Genomic DNA, 23,875 nt, shown 5'->3' on the forward strand with positions numbered 1-23,875 from the left:
CTGCTTAGTCAGAACCTCGGGATGGCATTGGCGCATTTTGTTTCAAGGCCTCAGAGAAATTCTCATGCTAGTCAAGGCTGTGCATCCCTGGTCTAAAGTCACAAACACAGGGTGAATGCCAGAGCATGAATGCCCTGACTTCTAGTTCACTTTCCCTTATTATCAATCTCTAAATAATGTCTCGTCTCTAAAGTTGGACCTATAGAGCATCTGAATTAAATCGATGTTAATATCTAGTCATTCAACTCCTCTTTCAAGTTCAAAGGATATAGCATTGTGCCCTTTGAAGTTGTACAGGAAACTCTTTCACTTAAATACAATAACCCTCATCACCTCAAAATCTTCAGGTTTTCCTTTCTGTACTCCTGCCTACTCAGCTTTACCCTCAAGTTTAAAAGAAATGAATATTACTTAATGTCAAGGGTAAGTGTCTTATAGATAAGACTTAAGAACTTTGACCTTTCTCTGTGCAGTAATCTAAAATAGTAAAGAAAAATAAGCATGAAATTAGTTAAATGTATCCATAAGCCAATTTTATCTTAGTTGGAGATTCTGTTAAAGATACAAGCTTGATAAAATAAAATTTTTCATTGGCATGCTCAGCGAGGAAAATGTTCCCAATTTATGTCTGGATTTTGCCGATGACGGCATTTACTGTTTCTATTGCAGACTTAAAAGAAGCTCTGAGCCAATTTATAGAAGAAGAATCCCTCCAAGATTATGACAGAGATGCCGAAGCATCCTTGGAAGCTGTGAAGTCAGGGGAAGTAGATTTACATCAGCTGGCTGGTACATGGGCCAAAGCTTATGCCGAGGTAAGAAAATAAGTCGGACTGCGAATTACAAGGCTATTCTGGACTTCAGTGAGGATATTTTAATTGTTGCTAAGGAATACTAAAATAGTTTATATTTCTTTTTTCTTTACATACTAATATTTATTCCTTAATATACAACATACATTACTGTGTTAATGCTTTCTTCCTGTATCAGGATGAGCACATAAGACAAAATTCTTTTATGTAATACCTTTGTTAGAGAGAAACTACTTTTGTATTTATAATCAGTATAGTGTCACCATATTGAGTAATTAATCATACAGGATACCTAGTTAATTTAGGATTTCGGATAAATAAGTGATTTTTTAAATGTAAGTTAGGCTCGAATATTACATGGAACATATTTATGGTTAAAAAAATTTGCCATTTATCTGAAATTTTTATTTGAGTGGGTATCTGATCTGGCACCCTAGAACAGCAGTAGAGGTTCGTGTTAAGCTTTGTTTACTATTATCCTCTCACCTTCATTGTTGATGTATAGTTCTATTGCATCGTCCTTGGCCTCTCTCTCCATCTCTCCATCTCTTTCTCATGATATAAATAAATAAACTTTTTAAAAGCATATAATAACATAAAAGGCAAAAAAAATGAATCTTACACATTTATCTTGATATAGATACTCACAAATTGGGTTTTCAAAGTCACTATGACTTCTGTATGTTCTACAGCACAAACCTGTGAATTGGGTTTTCAAAGTCAATGCATCACTGCACAGGTGACCACATAAGAACTTCATTTTCTAAACCTATAGCCTCTAAACACTTTCTTTCCAATATATATGTTTTTGTTTTTCTTTTTAAAACATAATTTTTTAATTTTACTTTTTTATTCATTTTATCAGAGAGAGACGCAGAGAGAGAGAGAAACAGAGAGAAGGTGAGAAAGCAAACCGTCAGGCCCATGACTCAAACTGTGGTCAGCCACCACGCCACCTGCCTCCTGCCGGTCTCTCTCACCAATATATTTTTAATAATGACAAGTTTTTCCCGATTATATAGCTGATACATGCAAATCGTTACGTTGCACACCACATTAGAATATAAAGTAAAGGTCATCAGAAATTCCCACTGTCCTGAAATAGCCACCGTTGATGTTTTGTTAAATGGCCTTTCGCGTGTCTATGTCTGTTATTCCATAGAAATGGGCTCACCACATTCTTCATTTTTTTATTGTAGATACACTCTTCCTTCCTTCATATTAGTAGCTCTCCTTTATCCCCACCCCCAGGTAACTCATATTAACAACGTATCTCTCGCTCTTTTTTTTTTTTTTTTTTTGAGAGATTTTTGCCATAGTGCACATAGGAGAGACAGAAAGTGAGCAATCACCTCCCAGTCAGGGATGACCATGCCACAGTCCCTTCTCCATTTTCCCCCTGGGATTTTGAGCATGCACACATGTCCAGTGTGAGTTTCAAGTTTCTGGATCCAGGACTCAAACCGTAGTCAGTCATGTGAGAGTCCAGCGCCTTAACCAATATTCCACGTGCTAGTCCCATCTCTCTGCATTAATTTTCATACTTAGATAATCCTGTGTAACACACCGCCCCCCCCACACACACACATACTTATATAAAAGTAGAGGGTCTTTCTGTTCTCAGGATATACAGTAATGGAATCATAACCATAACATATTTTTCTAGTAGTATGTTAAATACAAATACCATGTTGTGATTTAAGAATGTTCATATCACCTTTAGACCACATTAGAGCATGCACGGCCTGAAGAACCCAGCTGGGATGAAGATTTCGCAGATGTGTACCATGACCTAATCCATTCTCCTGCCTCTGAAACTCTCCTGAATTTGGAACATAATTACTTTGTTAGTATCTCAGAGCTGATTGGTGAAAGAGATGTGGAGCTGAAAAAATTACGAGAGAGGTATTTCAAATTTCTTGCATTGTTATAAATGTTGCATTGTCAAATATGACGGTCTATAGAACAACTCAGTTTGATTTATTTATTTTTTTTTTATAAATTTGAAAGAGAAAATAGAAAAAACTATTTAATATTAGAAGTTAATTTTTCTTGGGCCAGCAGGTGGTGTGGTGGTTAAGGGCACTGGATGCCCACATGGCCAACCATGGTTTGAGTCCCAGACCTGGCAGCTCACTTTCTTGCTTTCTCTCTCTCTCTTTCTCTCTCTGTCCCTCTATGGTCAAATTTAAAATAAATAAATAAAATTGAATAAGATAATTATTTTATTAAAAAAAGTTAATTTTCTTGTGTACTTATGCATGGAATTTTAGTTGGAAGGGTCTTCATAGGTTTATAGAACTTAAGTGATTTACCTAAGTAAATTAGACTGGCCTTATGTAATCTTATATCTAATAGGAAAAATAAATTATTTTTGTGAAGATTTGTTTGTTCTAGGCACTGTACATGTGCTTTGAATGCCCTGTTTTAGATCTTTACCTCAGTTCTAATGTTATCATCCCCATTTTACAGATGAGGAAACTAGCTTTAGTCCAGGGACAAGCTGAAATTGGAAACTAGGACGTCTTACTCCAAAACTGTTAACCACGGTACCATGCTGTCTCTCTGGCAGACCCTCCTCATTGCCCTACTCTAAGTTCATGGTCTTTTTTAGTTCATTTTGTCAATGTATTTACATTAGGAAGAAAAAAATAACATTAGTATTATTCCAATACATTTTTTCAAAGAATTACTTATTTACTTTTATTGATCTTATTATTTTAAATTTGCTACAGAGCATAAGCATTCACCAGAGAGAGAGAGAGTGAGAAAGTGAACCACCTGATCTAGAACTTGAACCACAGTCAGCCATGTAGGAGTCCAGCAATTTAATCACCACATCACCTTCTGTTCCAAGAAATTGTAATTAGATTTGAATTTATTCTGTACCGATGACTTAATATAATACATCAACAAAGCTTTTATGATTCATTTTTTTCTTCAGAGTAAGTGAAAAACTGCTAGCATTGTTTACTTGAAGCATGCTTTCCAGACTGCTTCCTGGAAATTCTATGAATGGCGATAAATTCGAGGCACACTGAATCTATTTTAATATATCAGAATCTGATATTTATTAATTTAACATTTATTTAAGATGTTAGGTATATAAGATATTAAGATAATATTTTTAGTGTTGTTGTCATCAAGTTTCTTTATTGTGAAAGTATACTAGGATCAAATCACATTTATTTTTGGGGACTGATCAGTCCCAAAGAAGTAAATTTAAAATGGTACAGTGGTTTGCTCTTGGTTCTCATTAGCTTCTCATTGGAAACCAGTAAGATGAGAGTAATTTTGTATTTTGAGGATTGTCATAATTTTAAAAATTTAAAATATAGAATATTCTTAAGCAGATGGTTCTACTCGTTGTTTCTGAATTCTGTACAAGATTGGCATTTTTTTTTTTTTAAGAGATAAATTTTTGCTATAGGGCATGTGAGCTCGCCAGAGAGGCAGAGAGACAGAAAGCAAGAAATCACTCCCCCAGGGAGGATGGCCACACTGCAATCCTTTCTCCGCCATTTTCTTCTCGGGATTTTGGGCATGCATTCATACACCTGGTATGAGTTAAGCCACCAGGTCCAGGACTCGAACCTCAGTCAATTACATGGGAGTCCAGCAATGTAACCATTACGCCATCTGCTGGTCCCTCCAGATTGGCATTTTATTATATTACATAAGATATATAAATTTTCATAACAATTCTCCCCTGCGCCATTTGTTTTTATATTTCATAAAATACTAGAAAAGTCTCTGTCAAAAACAACATGTTTCAAGGCATTTGTCACTCTTCGTGGGTTGAGGCTTGTTGGCCAGCACTGTTGAGGCAATCTCTTCCTTTATAAATGGGATACCTGCAGTATGGGAACATGTCTCCAGGTATACAGTTCAAACTGTGTCTCTGGTGAAAATAAATTTTTTTTCCTAGTTCTTTATTATATAGGCTATAATATTATGAATGTATTTTTAAAAGAGCAACAAAATGCAGAACTAGATTTTTTAAAACATGTAAAAATACAATTTAAAAAATATATACAATTTCTTAATACTAATTAATTACCTCCAATTGACCTTTGTTTGATTTTTCCTATTATACCTTCAAATAATAGAAGCTTCAGTTGATTCTGAGTCTGTTCTTAGAGTTCAGGTTTTCTAGAACTCCACTCGTTCTCTCTACATAGGTGTATTGGTAAGTTCCCATCTTGGTTAGCTATACTCGCATGACTAATGTTTTCATTCAGTAGGTCACCCACAGTAGTGCCCCCTTATCTGCAGGGGACGCATTCCAAGACCTGCAGCAGATACCTGAAACCACATCTAGTGCTAAAAACTCTGTATATACTAGGTTTTCTCCCCATATATACATAATTATTGTAAAGTTTAATTTTTAAGTCAGTCACAATAAGAGATGAATGGCAATAACTAATAATAAAAGAGAACAATTATAACAATATGGTATAATGAAAGTTATATGAATGTAGCTGTCAAAATGTCTTCTTTTTTAAAAGAATCATTTCTATATTTAATTTCATTTATTATTATTATTATTATTTTAATTTGACTGGAGAGAGAGAGAAAAGGGAAGTGAGAAAGCAAGCTGCCAGGACTGTTGTCGGCCATGTGGGACTCCAGCACCTTTAACCACCCTCCCACCTGCTGGCCCCTCAGAATGTCTTTTTAGACTGTATTCACCCTTCTTCTTCTTGTGATCAATAATCAAAGTGGATACTAATAGATGGCTACTAATCAATGATCAACATGATATGGGTGATTCACAACCCAGGCAGGTCAGAGTGAGAATGCATGAGTTTTCATCATGCCACTCAAAATTTAAAATTTATGAATTGCTTATTTCTGAAATTTTTCATTTAGTGTTTTCAGATGATGGAAAGCAAAACTGTAACTGTAGGGAGGAGAGGCTACTGTGCTCTAAAATGCAGCGTATTTTACTCCCCAGCCACTTTACTTCCCACCAAACTCCGTATCTGGCCATTAGGAGTCTACAATTGTTCTCTTTTCCAATTAAGATGAAGATTGCTGTTCCATATGACTCTTCACCTTTTGGAAAGCTGAATTAATTTACCATTTATTTGCATACTGCATTTTTCTTTTTATTAATATCATGTAGTTCTTAAATAGGGCTTTGTTTTGTTTTATTTTATTGTTTGAAATATCCTCTGGATATTTCCTTTTTATTTGGAGAGGGTTTTCTTTTGTGATAGTGTGTGTGCACTCGCCAGACAGACAGAAAGAGACAGAGAGACAGAAAGTGAGAAATCACTCCCCAGGGGGGATGGCCACGCCGCAATCCCTTCTCCATTCTCCTCTCGGGATCTTGGGCACGCACGCACACGCGCCTGGCGTGAGTTTTAAGTCACCAGGTCCGGGACGTGAACCATGGTCGACTACATGGGAGTCCAGCAACATAGCCATCATGCTAACTGCTGGTCCCTGGATATTTCTTGATAGAACTTTGCCCTTTTTCTCCTGAACGTATAAATACTATTTGAATACATCTATTTAAACACAGTTCCATAGAGTACTTTTCATATGTCCAAGCTGTTAGCTTGAAAGGGAAGTAGAAGCCTGTATTCTTCAGGATGGTAATATTTACTGCAAAGGTGAACAGTGTGACTTCAGGTAAGATGAAATTCACTGATGTCTATAGAGGTTCACCCCAAATCTGGATGCTTAATTCATTTATCCATTTAATGAGCAAAAGTGACACATTTTATTTTTCTCCTTTCATTTTTATGTCATTTTTATATCTTCAAAAGATAGTTTCTCAGCATAGCATCAATAGTACAATCCTCTTTTTAAAGTGTCTTTAATATATACAGGTTGTCAGAGCTGTCATACTTAATAGAGTGAGCCGATCTATATTTAGTATTTCATCTGAAATATAATAAAATTCCCTTTGATATTTACCATAGAAAATGGGGAGGGAGGGGGGATAGCATCTTCAAAAAGTTCATGGAAAATGCGTATTATGAAAAACTATAAATAGTTTTCAAATCATTTTTGTACCAGAAGGAACTCATGTTTAAGTTCCATTTTTCTATGAATGTTTTCAAATCCCCTGGTATATGCCGTATTGTTAATTATATCATTAGCTACTTCCATTTTAGACACATTTAGGTTGAAATAAATGTTTATGAAATTTTATTTGTTAAATTCGTATTCATCTTTCCTTTTTGGACAAAGAAATGTACTTTTTTTTAAGCAAACCAGATTCTAGATAGTACATGAGGTTTTAAAATGGCAATGATACGTTTTATCCACTAGAGGGAACTGTAATATAAAATACTAATATATACTTACATCTAAGTTGGTGTTTAGAAATGTTTAGCAGTTATTTCTGTTTCTAAATAAAAATCTCACTTGCAAGCATACTCTTCACCTGACCTGTAGTACTTCTTTCATAAGTTAACGGAGTGACCCACGTTAGAATTAAGTGGGGATTAAATGATACCGAGTAACTAATACCAGGAGGTATATACAGATGTGTATATATGTATAACTTGAATAAATGAATTTCATTTATCATATATATGAAGCTTCCAGATACAGTACCAACTAACTTCTAGAAGCAGAAATCATTTCAGTTCTTATACAAATAAATAGAAAATTTATCAATATTTCAGCTGGAATTGCAGAATATCTTCTTTGGGGAAATTTACAGGTGAAAAGGGAACTGGATGTTTAAACATTAGCCATGATCATTGAAAGGTTACTTAGACTTTGAATACTTTCATTTATGCATCAAATTTAGATTGAAATTTAGCTGCACAAGTGACATTGTTATATGACTTTGTCATCATTATTTTTACACGTCCACGGCCAAGGATTCAAAGTACTTTTCAAGTATTACAGTTGTCATTCTTGGACATATTCCTGTAAATGAAAATGTAATTCCTTCTGTAGAGAGTATTCAGTGAATCTGAAGTGATCGTGTACCTTGGAAGGTTGATGAGAAGATCTAATTGGCTCATTATGTTTTAGACAAGGTATTGAAATGGAGAAGGTGATGCAGGAATTGGGAAAATCACTGACAGATCAAGATGTGAATGCACTGGCTGCTCAGCATTTTGAATCCCAGCAAGTAAGTGAAGTAAATGACTTTTAGGTATGCCATTACTTTTTCTTTTACATATTTATTTTTGTAAAAGAAAATTAACCATTTGATACACTGTGTTTTTAGGACTTAGAGAATAAGTGGTCAAATGAATTAAAACAATCAACTGCTATCCAAAAACAAGAATATCAGGAATGGGTGATAAAGCTTCATCAAGACCTCAAAAACCCCAACAACAGCTCTCTCAGGTATTACCATGTGTTCTTCTTATTCATATAAAAGACTTTGCTAGTGATAATTAGTGTTTATTATAAAATTGAACCTTTTTTAGTTGTATATACTTTTTTTTAAAGAGATTTTTGTTGTAATGTGTATACACACTCACCAGAGAGAGAGAGAGAAAGTGAGAAATCACCTCACGGGGGGGATAGCCACACTACAATCCTTTGCCCTTCGGTCTCCTATCGGTATTGTGGGCATGCATGCACATGCACCCAGCGTGAGTTTTAAGCCGCCAGCCTCAGGACTCGAACCATGTTGACTGTGTGGGAGTCCAGTGATATAACCATTATGCCCACTCCTGGTCCCTAGTTGTATATACTTTTTAAAAGAATTATTTTATTTAACTTTATTTATTTATTTTAATTTAACCAGAGAGGGACAGAGTGAGAGAAAGAGAAAGTGAGAAAGAAGCCACCAGGTCCAGGACTCACACCACCCTGTGGGGGTCCAGCACCCTTAACCACCATGCCACTTGCTGTTCCCCCCACCACCACCAGTTGTATATACTTTTAAGTCACCAGTGAAAATTTAAGATTTAACCAACTTCTTTTAACCCCTTTTGCAATATAGATTATATATAGATTGTTCGGGGTGGTTGGTGATGGGTTAGTATAAAATAGTAATTTCCCCCATAGAATAGCTTTATAAATCTTTCAGGTATGTACACCTAAATACCTAAGTGCCATCCTTTATTCCTTTCAATTGGTTTCCCCTCAGTGCAGTAAACATTTGTTGAATCCCAACTAGTCTCCTGGGAGGAAAACAGAAATGATACCTGCTCACATGGAGCTTATATTCCAAAGGGAATGACCTATAAACAAAATAATATAGAATATACCACTGTGTCAGTGGTGTGCAATAATAGAATTATATACGAGGCACAGAAACAGTATGGAGGATTTTTCTTAGTTTTTAACTTGCACGACACCTTATGGCTCACGTACAGTGTTTCATGTACTGTCTTAGAGCTTGACCATGCTTGTTCTTTGCTGCTTCTTTCAATCCTAAAGTATATTCAGTTGAAAATATTCTGATTACAGTAAAGTAATCCTATTTCAGATATGCCCCATGAGAGCTCTTCACATATTCTGAATACAAATCCATCACCAAATCAATGTCTCACAAATAGTTTCTTCCACTCTATGGCTTGTCTTTTCATTTTCATCATAGTGTCTTTTTAAAAGCAAAGTTTTTTTTAATATAGTTAAGTATAATTTGTCATTTTTTTTATCAAAGACTTAATTTTTTCAGAATAGTTTTAGGTTCACAGCAGAATTAAGAAGGTACAGAGATATACCCCTGACCCACACTTGTATAACCTCCCAAATTATCAGCATTTCCCAACAGAGTGGTATACTTGTTGCAATTAAGAACTACATTGACAAGTCAGTTATCCAAAACCCATGCTATACATTAGGGTTCACTCTTGCCATTGTATATTCTGTGGGCTTGGAGAACATAATGACATGTAATAACATATTAGACAGTGGTTTCATTACCTTAAAAACCTTCTATGCTCTGCCAATTTATCAATTTTTAAATGATTTGTGTCTTACGTTTGCGTAATCCAGGGTCACAAAGATATTCTCCTTATGTTTTATAGTTTTAAGTTTTGTATATAGTCATGATATATTATTGCCTATGTAAATGGCATATATATATATACAAATATTTGTATGTATGTATGTATGTTGGTCTGTAGTTTGGGGGTTATATTTAATAATATTTGGTTTGGTATGAGGGTAATGGTAGCTTTATAAACTGAGTCAATCTGTGACCATCAGTCTGATGCCATGTTTTTATTTCTTGTGATTCCATTTGTTTTCTCTCTTTGAGGAAATTCCCTCTCTGTCCTTGTGTATCATCCACCTTGTCCATTAGATCAATGTCTGGGTCACCTCTCAGTCTGTTTTTGTTGATTGCTTTCTCTCTTGACATTGGTGTTTGAATTTTAGAGTTTTTTTGTTTTTCTGGTCTCTCATCTTCATTGTCATTTTTTTTCCCTCTCAGTGGTAGATTTGGTGAGTATTAAACAAGAAGAGACTGACATACATAGTATTTTTGTCCAGAAATGAAAAGGCCTTTAATGTGAAGGTTATGCAAATCTTATCAGCATTTTAGCTGAGTTTTTTTTTTTTTTTTTTTTTTTTTTTTTTTTTTTTTACCATGTCTGTCAGTATCTTTAATATACCACAGACTTGGTTTCTACAGCAGTAAGTGGATACTACTTTGTGCCTAGAATGGGACTTGGGGCTCTAGAAGGTTTTACTCTGTCCCTGTGCTGCATCCTCAACTCTTTGCAGTCTCCGCATATCACACTGCACCATGGAGTCTCTCTCCTGCTTTGCCTCCCAGCAATAGACGACTGTTGTTTGTTACCTGTGCTAGGCTAGTCGTTGGAGGTCACGGGCAGGTCACTTTGTCGAACTGTTGTCTAGCTCTGTTGTCCTTATCCAGCTCCCATCTTGGGCAAATCAAATGGGCATGAAGCATTCTCAGCATTTCCACTCATGCCCTCAAGAGGGCTCTCTTGTTTTCTGCCCCTAGTCTTTTCTTAGAAGCACTTGGTGAGGCTAATGGAAAAGAATTTGCAGATGCATGTAGCTATGACTTCTAAATACAGTACATGCCACATTAATGGTTTTGGTCAATGATGGACCACATGTACAATGATGGAAGAATAAGCTATACCTCGTGGCGTGTGTGTGTGTGGACTGTACCATCGCGGTTTGGGTAGGTACACTGTATAGTGTTTGTATAATGGCGTCATTGTCTAATGACACATTTCTCAGAATGTGCAGAATGCGTTCCTGTCTTTAAGCAGCACATGACTCTATTCTAAATTGACATACTAGCCCATCCTTGGTCTTTAAGAATCCATTAAGACTTGAGCTGATTTCTTTTTACCTCCTTGTATGATAGCAACTTGTATTACCCATTCCCTAACAAAGATGCAACTGCCCATGCGCCTTGTCCTTCCTTGGAGGAGCACGTCACACTGGAATTCATTTACTCGGCTGCCTGTTACCTCAAATATCTGATGGGCTCCAGGAAAGTTGTGATTTTGTAAATTATCTGACCTTTTCTTATTAGAGTGGGAACAACATCCTCTTGTAGCTTTCTGTATCCTAAATTAGGCTATTTTATTAAGATAAGTTTATTTAATTATTTAATTAATTAATTAATTTTTGCCATAGGAAATGTGCACTCGCCAGGGAGAGCCAGCAAATGAAGGAAAGTGAGAAATCACCTCCTGGGGTGTTGACCATGGTGCAGTCCCTTCTCCTTCATTCTCCTCTTAGGATTTTGGATACACACACACACACACACATACACCAGCTTGATTTTCAAGCCTCTGGATCTGGGACTCAAACTGCATTTGGCCACGTGGGAGTCTCGCACCTTTATTTTATTTGTTTTTAAAAAAATTTTTGAGGGGCCAGCAGTTAGCATAATGGCTATGTCGCTGGACTCCCACGTAGTCGACCACGGTTCGCGTCCCGGACCCGGTGGCTTAGAACTCACACCGGGTGCATGTGCATGCCTGCCCAGGATCCTGAGAGAAGAATGGTGGAGAAGAGATTGCGGCGTGACCATCCCCCCTGGGGGGTGATTTCTCGCTTTCTGTCTCTATGTCTCTCTCTGTCTGTCTGGCGAGCACATGCGCCCTATAGCAAAAACCTCTCCAAAAAAATTTCTTTTTTGAAAGGTTTTTTCTTTAGGATGCATGTGCTTACCAGAAAGACAGAAAGTGAGAAATTACCTTCTTGGGGGATGACCACACCACAGTCCCTTCTCCATTCTCCTCTTGGGATTTTGGGCATACACAGACATACACCTGGCATGAGTTTCAAGCTGCTGGGTCCAGGAATCAGACAGCAGTTGGCCATGTGGGAGTCCCGTGCCTTAACCACTTTGCCATCTGCTGGCCTCCAAAGTTGATTTTTTAAATTTAAATTTACCATATTTACTTATGAAATCAGTTAAGTAAGACCAATAAGGCTGTTTAGATTAACCAAAATTTAATTGGTGGGGTGGATGATTATAATAAAAGTTTATTATCTATAGTACAGCATACTATGAAATTTGAATTTAATAGTTGTACACTTACAGCCGTCTGTAGGAAACCTTCTCACGAAATACAAAGAGCATAGTAGAGCAAAGAGAGGGTGGTTAGTGAGAAGAGAATGTTGGAAATGATCATCAAAAAGTGGTTAATATATATATATACACACAGAGAGAGAGGATACGTACACATCAAATGACATCTTTTTATTATTTCTCTTATGTCACTTGTTAGTTTTTAATTGTCATTGCCATCACTTCACTTATTTTCTAATTGTGCCTAGACCCAGCCCTGGTATAGGATGGTATGTGTCATGTATTTTAGAATAGCATGTGATTTTAAAGTAACAGGTTACTTTCTTTATTTAATCATTTCCTGAGACCTCTAACAAATGTTAAATGATAATATGGTAATTGATATTGTACTGATTGAAAAGAACTGTCTGCATTACTTATTGTGAGGAAATGAAAGAATAAGGGGGAATTTCAGAAACCATTGACATTTACCGTCTTAATTGTCACATGGATTAAGGATGAGTTTAGGAATAAATTAAGTGCTACTTTCATATGTTCGCTTTTCTCTCATTTCATTATAAAGCTTGGTTTCCTTTAAGAAAAGTTTCTAACAAACATATAAAGAAAATGTGTCAATAATTTTGTTAATTTCAGTGAGGAAATTAAAGTTCAGCCAAGTCAATTCAGAGAATCTGTAGAAGCAATTGGGAGGATTTATGAGGAACAGAGAAAGTTAGAAGAAAGTTTCACCATTCACTTGGGTAAGTGTATTAAGTTTTTGCAGTTATAATTCGTTGACACTTCTAAAACTTTTTTTATACTGTAAAAGAAAAGCCAGTAGAAGAGTGTATCCATATTATTTTTAATTCCAAATTATGCCCTATTCCAATAAAACTATGGTTTGTTGACTGTAAGTTTTCTTTTTGAGCTTACGTATTAGCTTTTACAGAAAGAGGGATTAAATTGTTAATAGTTATTAGAACAAGAAGTAGCAAGGCCCATTTTTATCATTTGTAGTACAGACTTATCTGGATTCTTGCCAAAGAGATTTGCTTCCTGCTATACTAGATTTTTGCAGCTGTTTAAGTATCTTTCTGGGCCTGTTCCCTACCCACAGGAGCCCAGTTGAAGACCATGCATAATTTGAGATTGCTGAGAGCAGATATGCTGGACTTTTGCAAGCATAAAAGAAATCATCGAAGTGGTGTGAAACTCCACCGACTCCAGACTGCACTCTCGCTTTATTCCACATCTCTCTGTGGCCTGGTTTTACTAGTAGATAATAGAATTAATTCATATAGTGGTATTAAAAGAGGTAAGTTAACATTACATACATATTTCATTACATTTCTCTTTGTAATACCATTCTTACAAAGAAAGAAATTATGGAAAACTGAAAAAAAAAAGGTTTAATCACTTCAATATTTACATAGCCAAAAAGTAAAAACATCCAGCCATTGCTCTTTCAGATTTGTTTCATACTTCAGCAGTTAGAGAGTGCTGCATGATATGTCACTTTTCTTCTTCTCTTAGATTATAAGTAATGCTCTTCTAGGATTCTTTATTTCAAAGTAAAAGAATGCTTAAGATATAAATGTCTTCTTCAATTTATTATCGAAGCAGATCCTGGCTTACGAATTTTCAGTTCACTCATTTGTCTTTTATTTCTTTTTCTTTTTTTAAAAATAACCTACCTCTTCAATGTGCTAGATAAAATTTTACCTTCCTTCTTGGTACAACTCAGTTGTTAATGATTATTTCTAAATTTTTGAATATATAAAATGTATTGAAGTTATAGACTTTTTTTAAAGAAGCTTAATTAAAATAATAAAAATGATTTCTTCTTATAAGAATCTTCTTGTATTGTGGCACCTTTTTTGGGTGAATTATGATCAAAACATCTACCATTTGAAGAAGATTCGAAGCTATATTCAAATGTCCTTGTCCATTGTTCACTCTTTTGAGTGTTGACAGATGAAATTTCTGATCAAAACAAGATTGCTATACCTAACTTAAGGCACAAGTATTGAAAGGAATAGTAGAAGAAATCATACATGTGATTCTTATTTTTCTATTTCTATTAGATCTCATTATATATAAGGAAATACTAAGTATTTGATAGTTCACATTTAGAAGTTTGTGAATGTTTTGGGTCCCTTAGATTTTGCTACAGTTTGCCAAGAATGTACTGACTTCCATTTTCCTCGCATTGAAGAGCAACTAGAAGTTGTGCAGCAGGTGGTACTTTATGCTAGAACCCAGCGCAGGAGTAAGTTGAAAGAATCACATGGTCAGTAAAACTCAAACTTTTAATTTAGTGTATTCTGTCCCTAATCACTCTAATGGCATATGGGTCATCATTAAAATCATAGAAAAATTATATTGGTGAAAGTTGGAGGAAAACAATTAACAAAATTTAAGATTTTCAAAAGCTCAAATTCTGTTCTCAGTGTCTTTTTATTTTTGATTATTTTCTTAAAGATTATTACCAAAAACTACTTTTAAAACTCAGTACAATTGTTAGACTTTAGTAGTAAGTCAGTGGAAAGTTGGTAATTCTAGTTCTACTATCTCTAAAATGGATAGAATTATTATTATAGCAGATACCGATATCAGAGTAAAAGGTAGCACAAATATACACCTTTTTTGTATTCCATTTTTGATTGACTTAAGTGGCACAAAATCAGTTATGTAAGTTGTTTTTCGCTGTTCTTTAAAAAAAAAATCACTATGTCCTTAAGTGACTGTCTTTTTCAATACTTACCCAGAATATAACATCTTTTTGAACTATTTACAAAATTGAGTGGAAATTTGTTTTAATTTTTTTTTTAAGAAGTTTTCGCTGTAGGGCACATGTGCTCGCCAGACAGACAGAGAGAGACATAGAGACAGAAAGCGAGAAATCACCCCCCCAGGGGGGATGGTCACGCCGCAATCCCTTCTCCTCCATTCTCCTCTCGGGATCTTGGGCACTCACGCACACGCGCCCAGCGTGAGTTCTATCTAAGCCACCGGGTCCGGGACGCGAACCGCAGTCAACTATGTGGGAGTCCAGCGACATAGCCATTACACTAACTGCTGGTTCCCGAAATTTGTTTTAATTTTTGAGCTACATTTGACCAAAGATTGTGGTTTCTTTTTTTTTTTTAAAGATTTTTGCTATAGGACACATACACTCACCAGAAAGACAGACAGAGACAGAAAGCGAGAAATCATGCCGCAAATCCCGTCTCCTCCATTCTCTTCTTGAGATCTTGGGCACACATGAACATGTGCCCAGCATGAGTTTAAGCCGCTGGGTCCGGGACCTGAATCGCGGTTGACTATATGGGAATCCAGAGACATAGCCATTACACCAACTGCTGGTCCCAAGATTGTATATATTTAAGGTATAAATTTGATGATTCTGTATTCATATACATCGTAAAGAATCACCTCAAACTAATAATATATATAAATTACCTTAGGTGTTATCCCTTTTTTTCTTTTTTGGTGGTGGAAACAATTAAACTCTATCCTCCTAACAAGTTTCAAGTATAGAGTAGAATGTTGTTATATAATCACATTGTTGTACATGTGATCTCCAGAACTTACTCATCTTGGGTATCTGAAGCTGTACTGCTTGACCAACATCTCCCCATTTTCTCCTCACCCCGGTCCCTGATAACTACTCTCTGTCTCTGTCCGTTTCAACCATTTCAAATCCTAATCTAAGCAATATCATGCAGAATGTGTCTTTCTGCACCTGACTTATTTCACTTGGTGTAATGTTCTCTTGAGTCCATCCATGTTGTTACAAATGGCAGAATTTTCTTCTTTTCAAGGCTGAATAATGGTGTGTGTGTGTACATGTATGTTACCCATTCATACATTGATGGATATTTAACTTATTTTTATATTTTGGCTATTGTGAATAATGCTAAAATGAACATATCTTTTCAAGATATTGATTACATTTCCTTTGGCCATGTGAGATTGATTTTGGAGGAGAGTTAAGAGGAGACAGGTCAGGGACCAGCAGTTGGCATAATGGCTATGTCACTGGACTCCCATGCAGTCGACCGCAGTTCGCATCCCGGACCCAGTGGCTTAACACTCACACTGGGCATGTGCGTGTATGCCCAAGATCCCATGAGGAGAATGGAGGAGAAGGATTGTGGTGTGGCCATCCCCCCTGGGGGGGTGATTTCTCATTTTCTGTCTCTCTGTCTGACTGTCTGGTGAGCACACACGCCCTATAGCAAAAACCTCTCAAAAAAAAAAAAAAAAAAAAAAAAAACCCAAACACACACACACAAGAGAAGACAGGTTAAAGAATAAACCCTGCACATCTGTGTTCATTGCAGCACCACTATTCATAGTGGGTATGACAGGGAATCAACCTATATCCCCAAGCACAGATGACTAGATTGAAAAAAATGTGGCACTGTGGAATATTACTCAGTCATAAAAAAAAACTATGAGACCCTATAATCTGATACAAAGTGGATGAACATAGAAGATTTAATGCTAAGGATTGTAAGCCAGACTATGAAAGACAAACACTGTATGTCCCCGCTCAGTATATACTAAATGTCTGCAGTCAATGACAGAAATTGAAAGACCCAAAGATACAATGGTATGGAAGGTAAATGTGGATACCAGACACTATAGGGGAAAGGGGATGGATGGCAAGGAGGAGGGAAGGGGATTTTAGGAAGGAAGTATTTAACAGATATGAGAATGTAAAGTTCTCCAGTAGAAAAGATGTATATGGTAATATCCTCGATTTGATGGTAACATAATGCATGTTTTTGAAAAACTATGTTGTTTGCTCTGGAGATGTACAACAGTTAAAAGTGAAGAAGAAATTTTTTTACTTACGTAAGTGAGAAGGAAACTCTGACTGTAATTACAGAGCAATTCAGCTATTTGTAACTTAAAAATGAAAGTTTATGAAGTTTCTGGGGCTAGGTAGTGACTCAGCAGTAACACAATGCTCTGTGAGACTGAGCTATGTGAGAAGGTTCTGGATTTACATCCAGAGACTTCCCTGGACTTACCAGGTAGATAGGTACCCATGATCCAGGGTTGGCTGAAGCTGAGGGTAGATAAAGGCATGAAAACTCTGTTGTGAGTGACTGTCTGTATCTCTGTTTCTCTCATAGAAAAATACATTTAAAAATAAATAAATTGGTTGCATAGTTTGTTTAGTTAGGTGCTGAATATTAAGGTAATAGTCACTTAAAATATTTGTAAGATGTGTTTTTGTTTTTCTGACATTTCATATACTGTCACAGACATAAAATCACAATACATGCTCTGGTCCGGCTTGAGCACATTCACAGGTTCTCTGTTGAAAACGCTGTATATGGTAGGTGATATCCTTGACTTGATTGTCATGTACTCCATGCATACTTTAAAGAACCATATTGCGTGTTATAAAGATGTACACTAAGGGCCAGCAGGTGGCGTGGTGGTTAAGGTGCTGGACTCCCACACAGCCAACCATGATTTGAGTCCTGGACCCAGTGACTTGAAACTCTCACCAGACGTGTGCCCAAAATCCCAAGAGAAGGATGGAGGAGAAGGGATTGCAACGTGGTCATCCCCTCTAGGGGATAATTTCTCACTTTTTTTTTTCCTCTGTACCTCTCTCTCCCTCTCTCTCTCTCTCTCTCTCTCTCTAGCAAGTACATATGCCATATGGCAAAAAAAAAAAAAAAATTAATTATTTAACTTTATTTATTTATTTTAATTTGACCAGAGAGTGACAGAGAGAGAGAAAGAAAGTAAGAAAGCAAGCTGCCAGGCCTGGAACTTGAACCATGGTCAGCCATGTGGGAGTCCAGCGCCCATAACCACCATGCCATCTGCTGGTCCCCCCAAAAATATACAAATTTTTTTTAATTAAAAAAAGGTGTGCAGGGAACCAGCAGTTAGCGTAATGGCTATGTCGCTGGACTCCCACGTAGTCGACCGTGTTTCACGTCCCGGACCCAGTGGCTTAAAATTCATGCCAGGCGCGTGTGCGTGCGTGCCCAAGATCCCGAGAGGAGAATGGCGAAGGGATTGCGGCATGACCATCCCCCCTGGGGGGCGATTCTCGCTTTCTGTTTCTATGTCTCTCTCTGTCTGTCTGGTGAGCACACGCACCCTATAACAACAACAAAAAAAAAGGTGCACAATAGAGGAATGTAAATTTAAAATAATTAATTTTTAAATTTTAACTTAATATAATGAATTTTAAAAGGCTTGAAGTTGGTGCCCAGGAAATAAAAAAATGACAAGTTTTAAGACTGGAACTACTCAGTCCTTTAAATCCACATCTGGTACTTCAGATGAATTTACTTTTCAACTGCAGCATTTAAAAGATCATTACAGTACCTTAGATTTTATGCTTTATAATAAGCAGAGATTGTTGTTATCTTTGCCTGGTGTTTTCATTTTTCTTTCCCATGTAATTGTAGAAGAATTCTTACATTCTCCTGAAGCTAGAGTGTGGCTATGCAATTTTTTAATAATTATTTATTTAATTTTATTTATTCATTGGTTTATTTTAATTTGACCAGACACACACACACACACACACACACACACAGAGAGGGAGAGGGAGAGGGAGAGAGGGAAAGTGAGAAAGCAGGCCTCCAGTTCAGGACTCAAACATGGTCAGCCATGTGGGAGTGTCCAGTGCCTTAATCACCACGCCACGTGCTTGTCCCTGTGGCTATCTAATTTTAATTTCATTAGTATTCACCATCATTTCCTTATCCAATATAATTTTTAAAATATTTTATGTGTTTTTAAAATAATTCCTTTTCCTTTTTTAAGAAATTTTTGTTACAGGGCAAATGCACTCTCAAGAAAGAAAGTGAGAAATCACCCCCCAGGGGGGTTGGCCATGCCACAATCCTTTCTCCTCCATTCTCCTCTCAAGATTTTGGGTGTGTACACACATGTGCCCGGCATGAGATTCCAGCCTCTGGGTCCAGGACTCAAACTGTGGTCGGCCATGTGGGGGTCCTAGTGCCTTTACTACTGCACCCCTGCTGGCCTTAAGAATTTCTTAAATAGGTAAAACATTCTCAAGATTCACAATTCAAACTGTACAAATATTTGAAGTTACTATTATGCTAATATTTAGCTCCTAACTAAAATAACATGGTACCAGTATTCTTAACTCTGTCCCCCAGCCATCCAATTTCTCTCTCCAGAGGTAGGATTGTTTTCTCTACATGTACTATTCAGACATGTGTTCGGTTTATAAGGTACTCGTATGTGAGTATTTATTAATTTCCCCTTTCTACACAGATAATAGCAGCCTTTTGGCCTCACTAATCTGTACTTTGCTTTTTTCACTGAATAACTTATCTTGGAGATTATTTTATATTAGTCTTTAAAGGCTGTCCTTATTCTTTTCTGCTGTTGCGTAGTAGTCCATTGCAGAACATCCTCTTATTAACTGGTCCTCTGCTTATAAATATTTAGCCTATTCCCAATTTTTTGTTATTATAACTATAAGTAGTAATACACGAATAACCTTCACATGAATCATTGTGCGTGTGGGGGAGCAGTAAGTCTTATCTATAGACTAGGTTCTTCAAGAAAAATTCCTGGAATAACGGGTACATTCATGTCTTACTTTATTTTATTTTTTGTTATAGGGTGCATGCGCTCATCCGAGAGAAACAGAGAGAAGGAAAGCGAGAAATCAGCCCCCAGGGAGATTACCACACTGTGATCCCTTCTCTTCCATTCTCCTCTTAGAATTTGGGCATGCACAGACACACGCCTGATGTGATTTTCAAGCCACCAGGTCCTGGACTCACACCATGGTTGGCCATGTCAGGGTCCAGCGCCTTAACCAACACACCACCTGCTGGCCCCCATACATGTATATTTTTTATAGTATTAGCAATTGCTCTGGTAGTGGTTCCACAGCTTCCATCCCTGCTAAAGGTAACCAGCTTGCTGTGGCAATGTGTATTTCGTGTGGCAGGACCAGGCTGAGTATTAGGAAATTAGTGTAGAAGCATGCCCTACCAGAGGGCCTTTCACAGAATTCCAGGACGCCCTTCTATTCTGCCATCATCTTCTGCCATTCAAGCTAGCAGTGATGTGACTGAAACATTTTAATATTATTCTCAGTAGTGACTAAATGCATGAAGATTGAGATCATGGCAGATGTGGGGAAGGAGGAGGATTCTAAGTATATTTATGAGAGATAGAGTACAGGAAATGACAGGAAGTTTTTAAACCACATACAGTTAAGGCAGTGCGTGTATATCATGGTTTTATTTTGTTCTTGTTAAAGGAACTGCTTTGTGGTTTAAGTGAGTCAGTGAGCAAGTAGGTTTAGAAAACACAACTTTCTTAAAGGAAGCTGTATGCTGTTATAGAAGAGCTTCATGAAAATACTTCCTCTGTCTTTTCCTTTTTTGTTCTTGCCTACGTGTTTGCTCTGCATATTGACATCCGGATATACGAGCCCTATTTGTTCTAAGACATCCCTTCTCCTTCATTCTCCTCTCGGGATCCTGGGCACACACACACACATGCACCCAGCGTGATCTTAAAGCTACCGGGTCTGCAATTCAAACTGGTTGGCCACGTGGGAGTCCGGTGACATAACCACTATGCCACCTGCTGGTCCCTGTATATGTTTTTAAAAACTAAAAATAGACATTTTATTAGATTTTTTAAATATTTTATTGATTTTATTATTAATTTTTAGTTTGACCAGAGGCTGACAGAGACAAAGAGTGAGAAAGCAAGTTTCCAGGTCTAGGACTTGAACCATGGTCAGCCACATAGGAGTCCAGCACCTTAACCACCATGCCACCTGCAGGCCCCCCATCTTCTTAGAATTTTAAACAAGGTATTGTCATTAAAACGCAGAAAGGGAATGGACTATGACCAGTCCTCTTATTTATATAATGTGAGTTCTGTTGCTCATATCCCACATGGAGAAAATCATAGTCCTTTTTCTTTTTCCTTGGCACCTGCTATGGACAGACGTTTATTTAAAGTGATCAATTTTTTAATGCTCTGCATTAAAACCAGGATATTACATTAAATGTAAGTTCTCGCAGCATGGCCATCTGTCTCCTGTGCCTCTCACTCTTCCCCTCTAAATGTTTACAAAGCATAGTGTTAAAAATCAATCCATCACAATAGTCACTAGATTAATATATTAAGTTGTTTTTTTCAAATCATTTTTGAAACCATAACATTTTGGTATTTGCACTTTACTCATTGAAAGATCTGATTGTTTTCCTGTGACTTTCTGACACTGAATACCATTCCAAAACAGATTCCCCAGTCCTTTTTAACTTAACTGGAATAAAGATACAGTCTTTTAAACATAGCTACTTTGAAGGCTTATATTCACTTTGCATTTGTGAGTTCTGATAGAATTCTTATAAAATTCAGATATATTTTCTGTTAAAAATATATGCAGTGTATGTTAAATAATTTTTATTCAACCTTAATAATGTTTGCTGAGTTGGAATGCTTCTTATTTGACCCATGTTTATTCTTCTAAGAAATATCATGCCTTCAGAAGAAAAAATGAAAAACTATTTACTATCTGAAAAAAAAGTTTCGTTTGAAATAGAGTCTCTCTTCTCTATTTGAAATTAATTGTATGTAGTGTCAGATAAGAAATATATTTTAGAAATGGACCAAAAATAATGCAATTCCTGATCATGCTAGTCATTTATTTGCAGTCCCAAACAAGTTATAGCAACAACAGTGACTCAGATTCTAAAAATAGAGATAGCCACACCAGAGCTATCTAATGAAGTTATTTTTCATGTACTTAACTTCGTGCCCTGAACCTTCCAGATGAAAAATAGGGCATTGGGGGAACCAGCAGTTAGCGTAATGGCTATGTCACTGGACTCCCAAGTAGTCGACCGCGGTTCGTGTCCCGGACCCGGTGGCTTAAAACTCACGCCGGGCGCGTGTGCGTCGTGCCCAAGATCCCGAGAGGAGAATGGAGGAGAAGGGATTGCGGCGTGACCATCCCCCCTGGGGGGTGATTTCTCGCTTTCTGTCTCTATGTCTCTCTCTGTCTGTCTGGCAAGCGCACGCGTCCTACAGTGAAAATCTCTCCAAAAAAAAAAAAAAAAATAGGGCATTGGCAAGTCTAATGTGACTAAAGCCATAGGATTTAGAATCTAAGCATGTGTGTTCAAGACCAGGCTCCACCAGTTATTGGTGCATACTTGGTTATTGAATCTACCTAAGTTTCTGTTTCCTCGTGTGTGAAAGATAGTAATAGTGCTCACCTCATAGGGTTGTGGTTGGAGGGGCTTTGTAATAACTAAATGATATCACACATATAAAGCTAGTGGCAGAAGGCCTGGCACATAAAGTCCCTTAGTGAAATTGTACTGTTGTGATTATTTGGGGATTAGTAGTATTGATGTGTTCTCCTATGTTGTTATATTTTCTCATGTTTGCCAATCTTTATGAATAGATTCTGGAAACCAAAATGGAGGAAATGATGATAAGACTAAGAATGCTGAGAGAAACTATTTAAATATTTTACCTGGTAAGTATTATTATTTTTAATTACTACTTTCTTATCATCACACACATTAAAATCATAGATTTGAAACAAAATCTTATGGTGTACATTATAAAACGTTTGCTAGTATATCACTTTGAAACAATATTTTGTCTTTCTATAATGCACTTTTACAGTTGTTCTCCAATAAAAGTCTGTTTTTATACAAGTACTGACTGTTTTCTACATCCATACCAAAAGAATCCCAAGAAGTTGCATAAGTTTTGTCCTTACATGCTACTTTGAATTTCCTCTTCCATGTTGTTTTTAAATTTGCTTAATATTTTATTTTTTCTTAGTTTTTACATTTGATCATATATATCTTTACAACATTGAAAATGAATTTTCCCAGCATGCATACCATATGAATCCAGTCAAAGAAATTACCATACACTGTCACCAACAGATCATTTTCCATTTTTGTCCGTTGAATCTTTTTTCCCCTTGATTCTCTCCCTCCTCTTGTTTCTTAATTTGTTAGGAAATGAACCAAGAAGCAGTTTTTACTTGGAATTTAAACCATAGCACAGGGAGATGAAAGCAGTTGAACTTGTGAAAAGAACATGGGTCATCTGACGTAGAATCGTATTTTAATTTCCCCTTAGACTTCCCTGCTTTCCATTTCTTGTACTTACTGTGGTTGGCTCTGTTGTTTAACAACTGGCAAGTCAGTATCTCGATCCTCTTTCTGACTGAATTCACTGTGACCATCCTAAGCATAACAAGAGTGGCCTGCTTGCATACTTTGTGTGTGTGAAGTCTTCTGAGCTAAGTGGCCAGTTGGACGGTTTCAAATACAGCCATCTTTTGATGGGTTTCTGTTCTCCTTTACGGCCGTTTCCTCATACTTCCTTCCCCAGATCTTCAGCACGTCGGTCCTATTATCTTAATCGAAGCAAATACCATACGTATTTCTGGTACTTACCCTGCCAGGCCTAGTCGGTCATCAGTTTCCTCTGTGTTCCCTCCCACCTTCAGACACCCTGTCTCAGTAGGTAACATTGGAATCGCCACAGGCTGCTTCCTTCACTCTGTGGAGCAGAAAAACATCCTCTCCAACTAAAAATACCTTCA

The 23,875-nt window shown here is 36.9% G+C and overlaps 1 protein-coding gene across 3 annotated transcripts in view; it reads left to right on the forward strand.

Annotated features, from left to right (window-relative positions):
- Positions 1-23,875, forward strand: part of FERRY3 (FERRY endosomal RAB5 effector complex subunit 3) — a 43,721-nt gene that overhangs the window by 6,986 nt on the left and 12,860 nt on the right. For 2 of the 3 annotated variants that reach the window (XM_006172029.3, XM_006172028.3), the window contains exons 3-10: positions 670-815; positions 2,536-2,717; positions 7,815-7,914; positions 8,014-8,135; positions 12,904-13,010; positions 13,367-13,564; positions 14,411-14,539; positions 22,712-22,786. In XM_006172029.3, coding sequence (XP_006172091.1) covers positions 670-815; positions 2,536-2,717; positions 7,815-7,914; positions 8,014-8,135; positions 12,904-13,010; positions 13,367-13,564; positions 14,411-14,539; positions 22,712-22,786 — 1,059 coding nt within the window. The remainder of the gene's footprint in view (positions 1-669; positions 816-2,535; positions 2,718-7,814; positions 7,915-8,013; positions 8,136-12,903; positions 13,011-13,366; positions 13,565-14,410; positions 14,540-22,711; positions 22,787-23,875) is intronic. The other variant, XM_006172030.3, reaches the window with a different exon arrangement.

The sequence above is a fragment of the Tupaia chinensis genome, unplaced genomic scaffold (assembly GCF_000334495.1).
Source record: "Tupaia chinensis unplaced genomic scaffold, TupChi_1.0 Scaffold150288_1, whole genome shotgun sequence".
Classification (NCBI taxonomy): domain Eukaryota; kingdom Metazoa; phylum Chordata; class Mammalia; order Scandentia; family Tupaiidae; genus Tupaia; species Tupaia belangeri.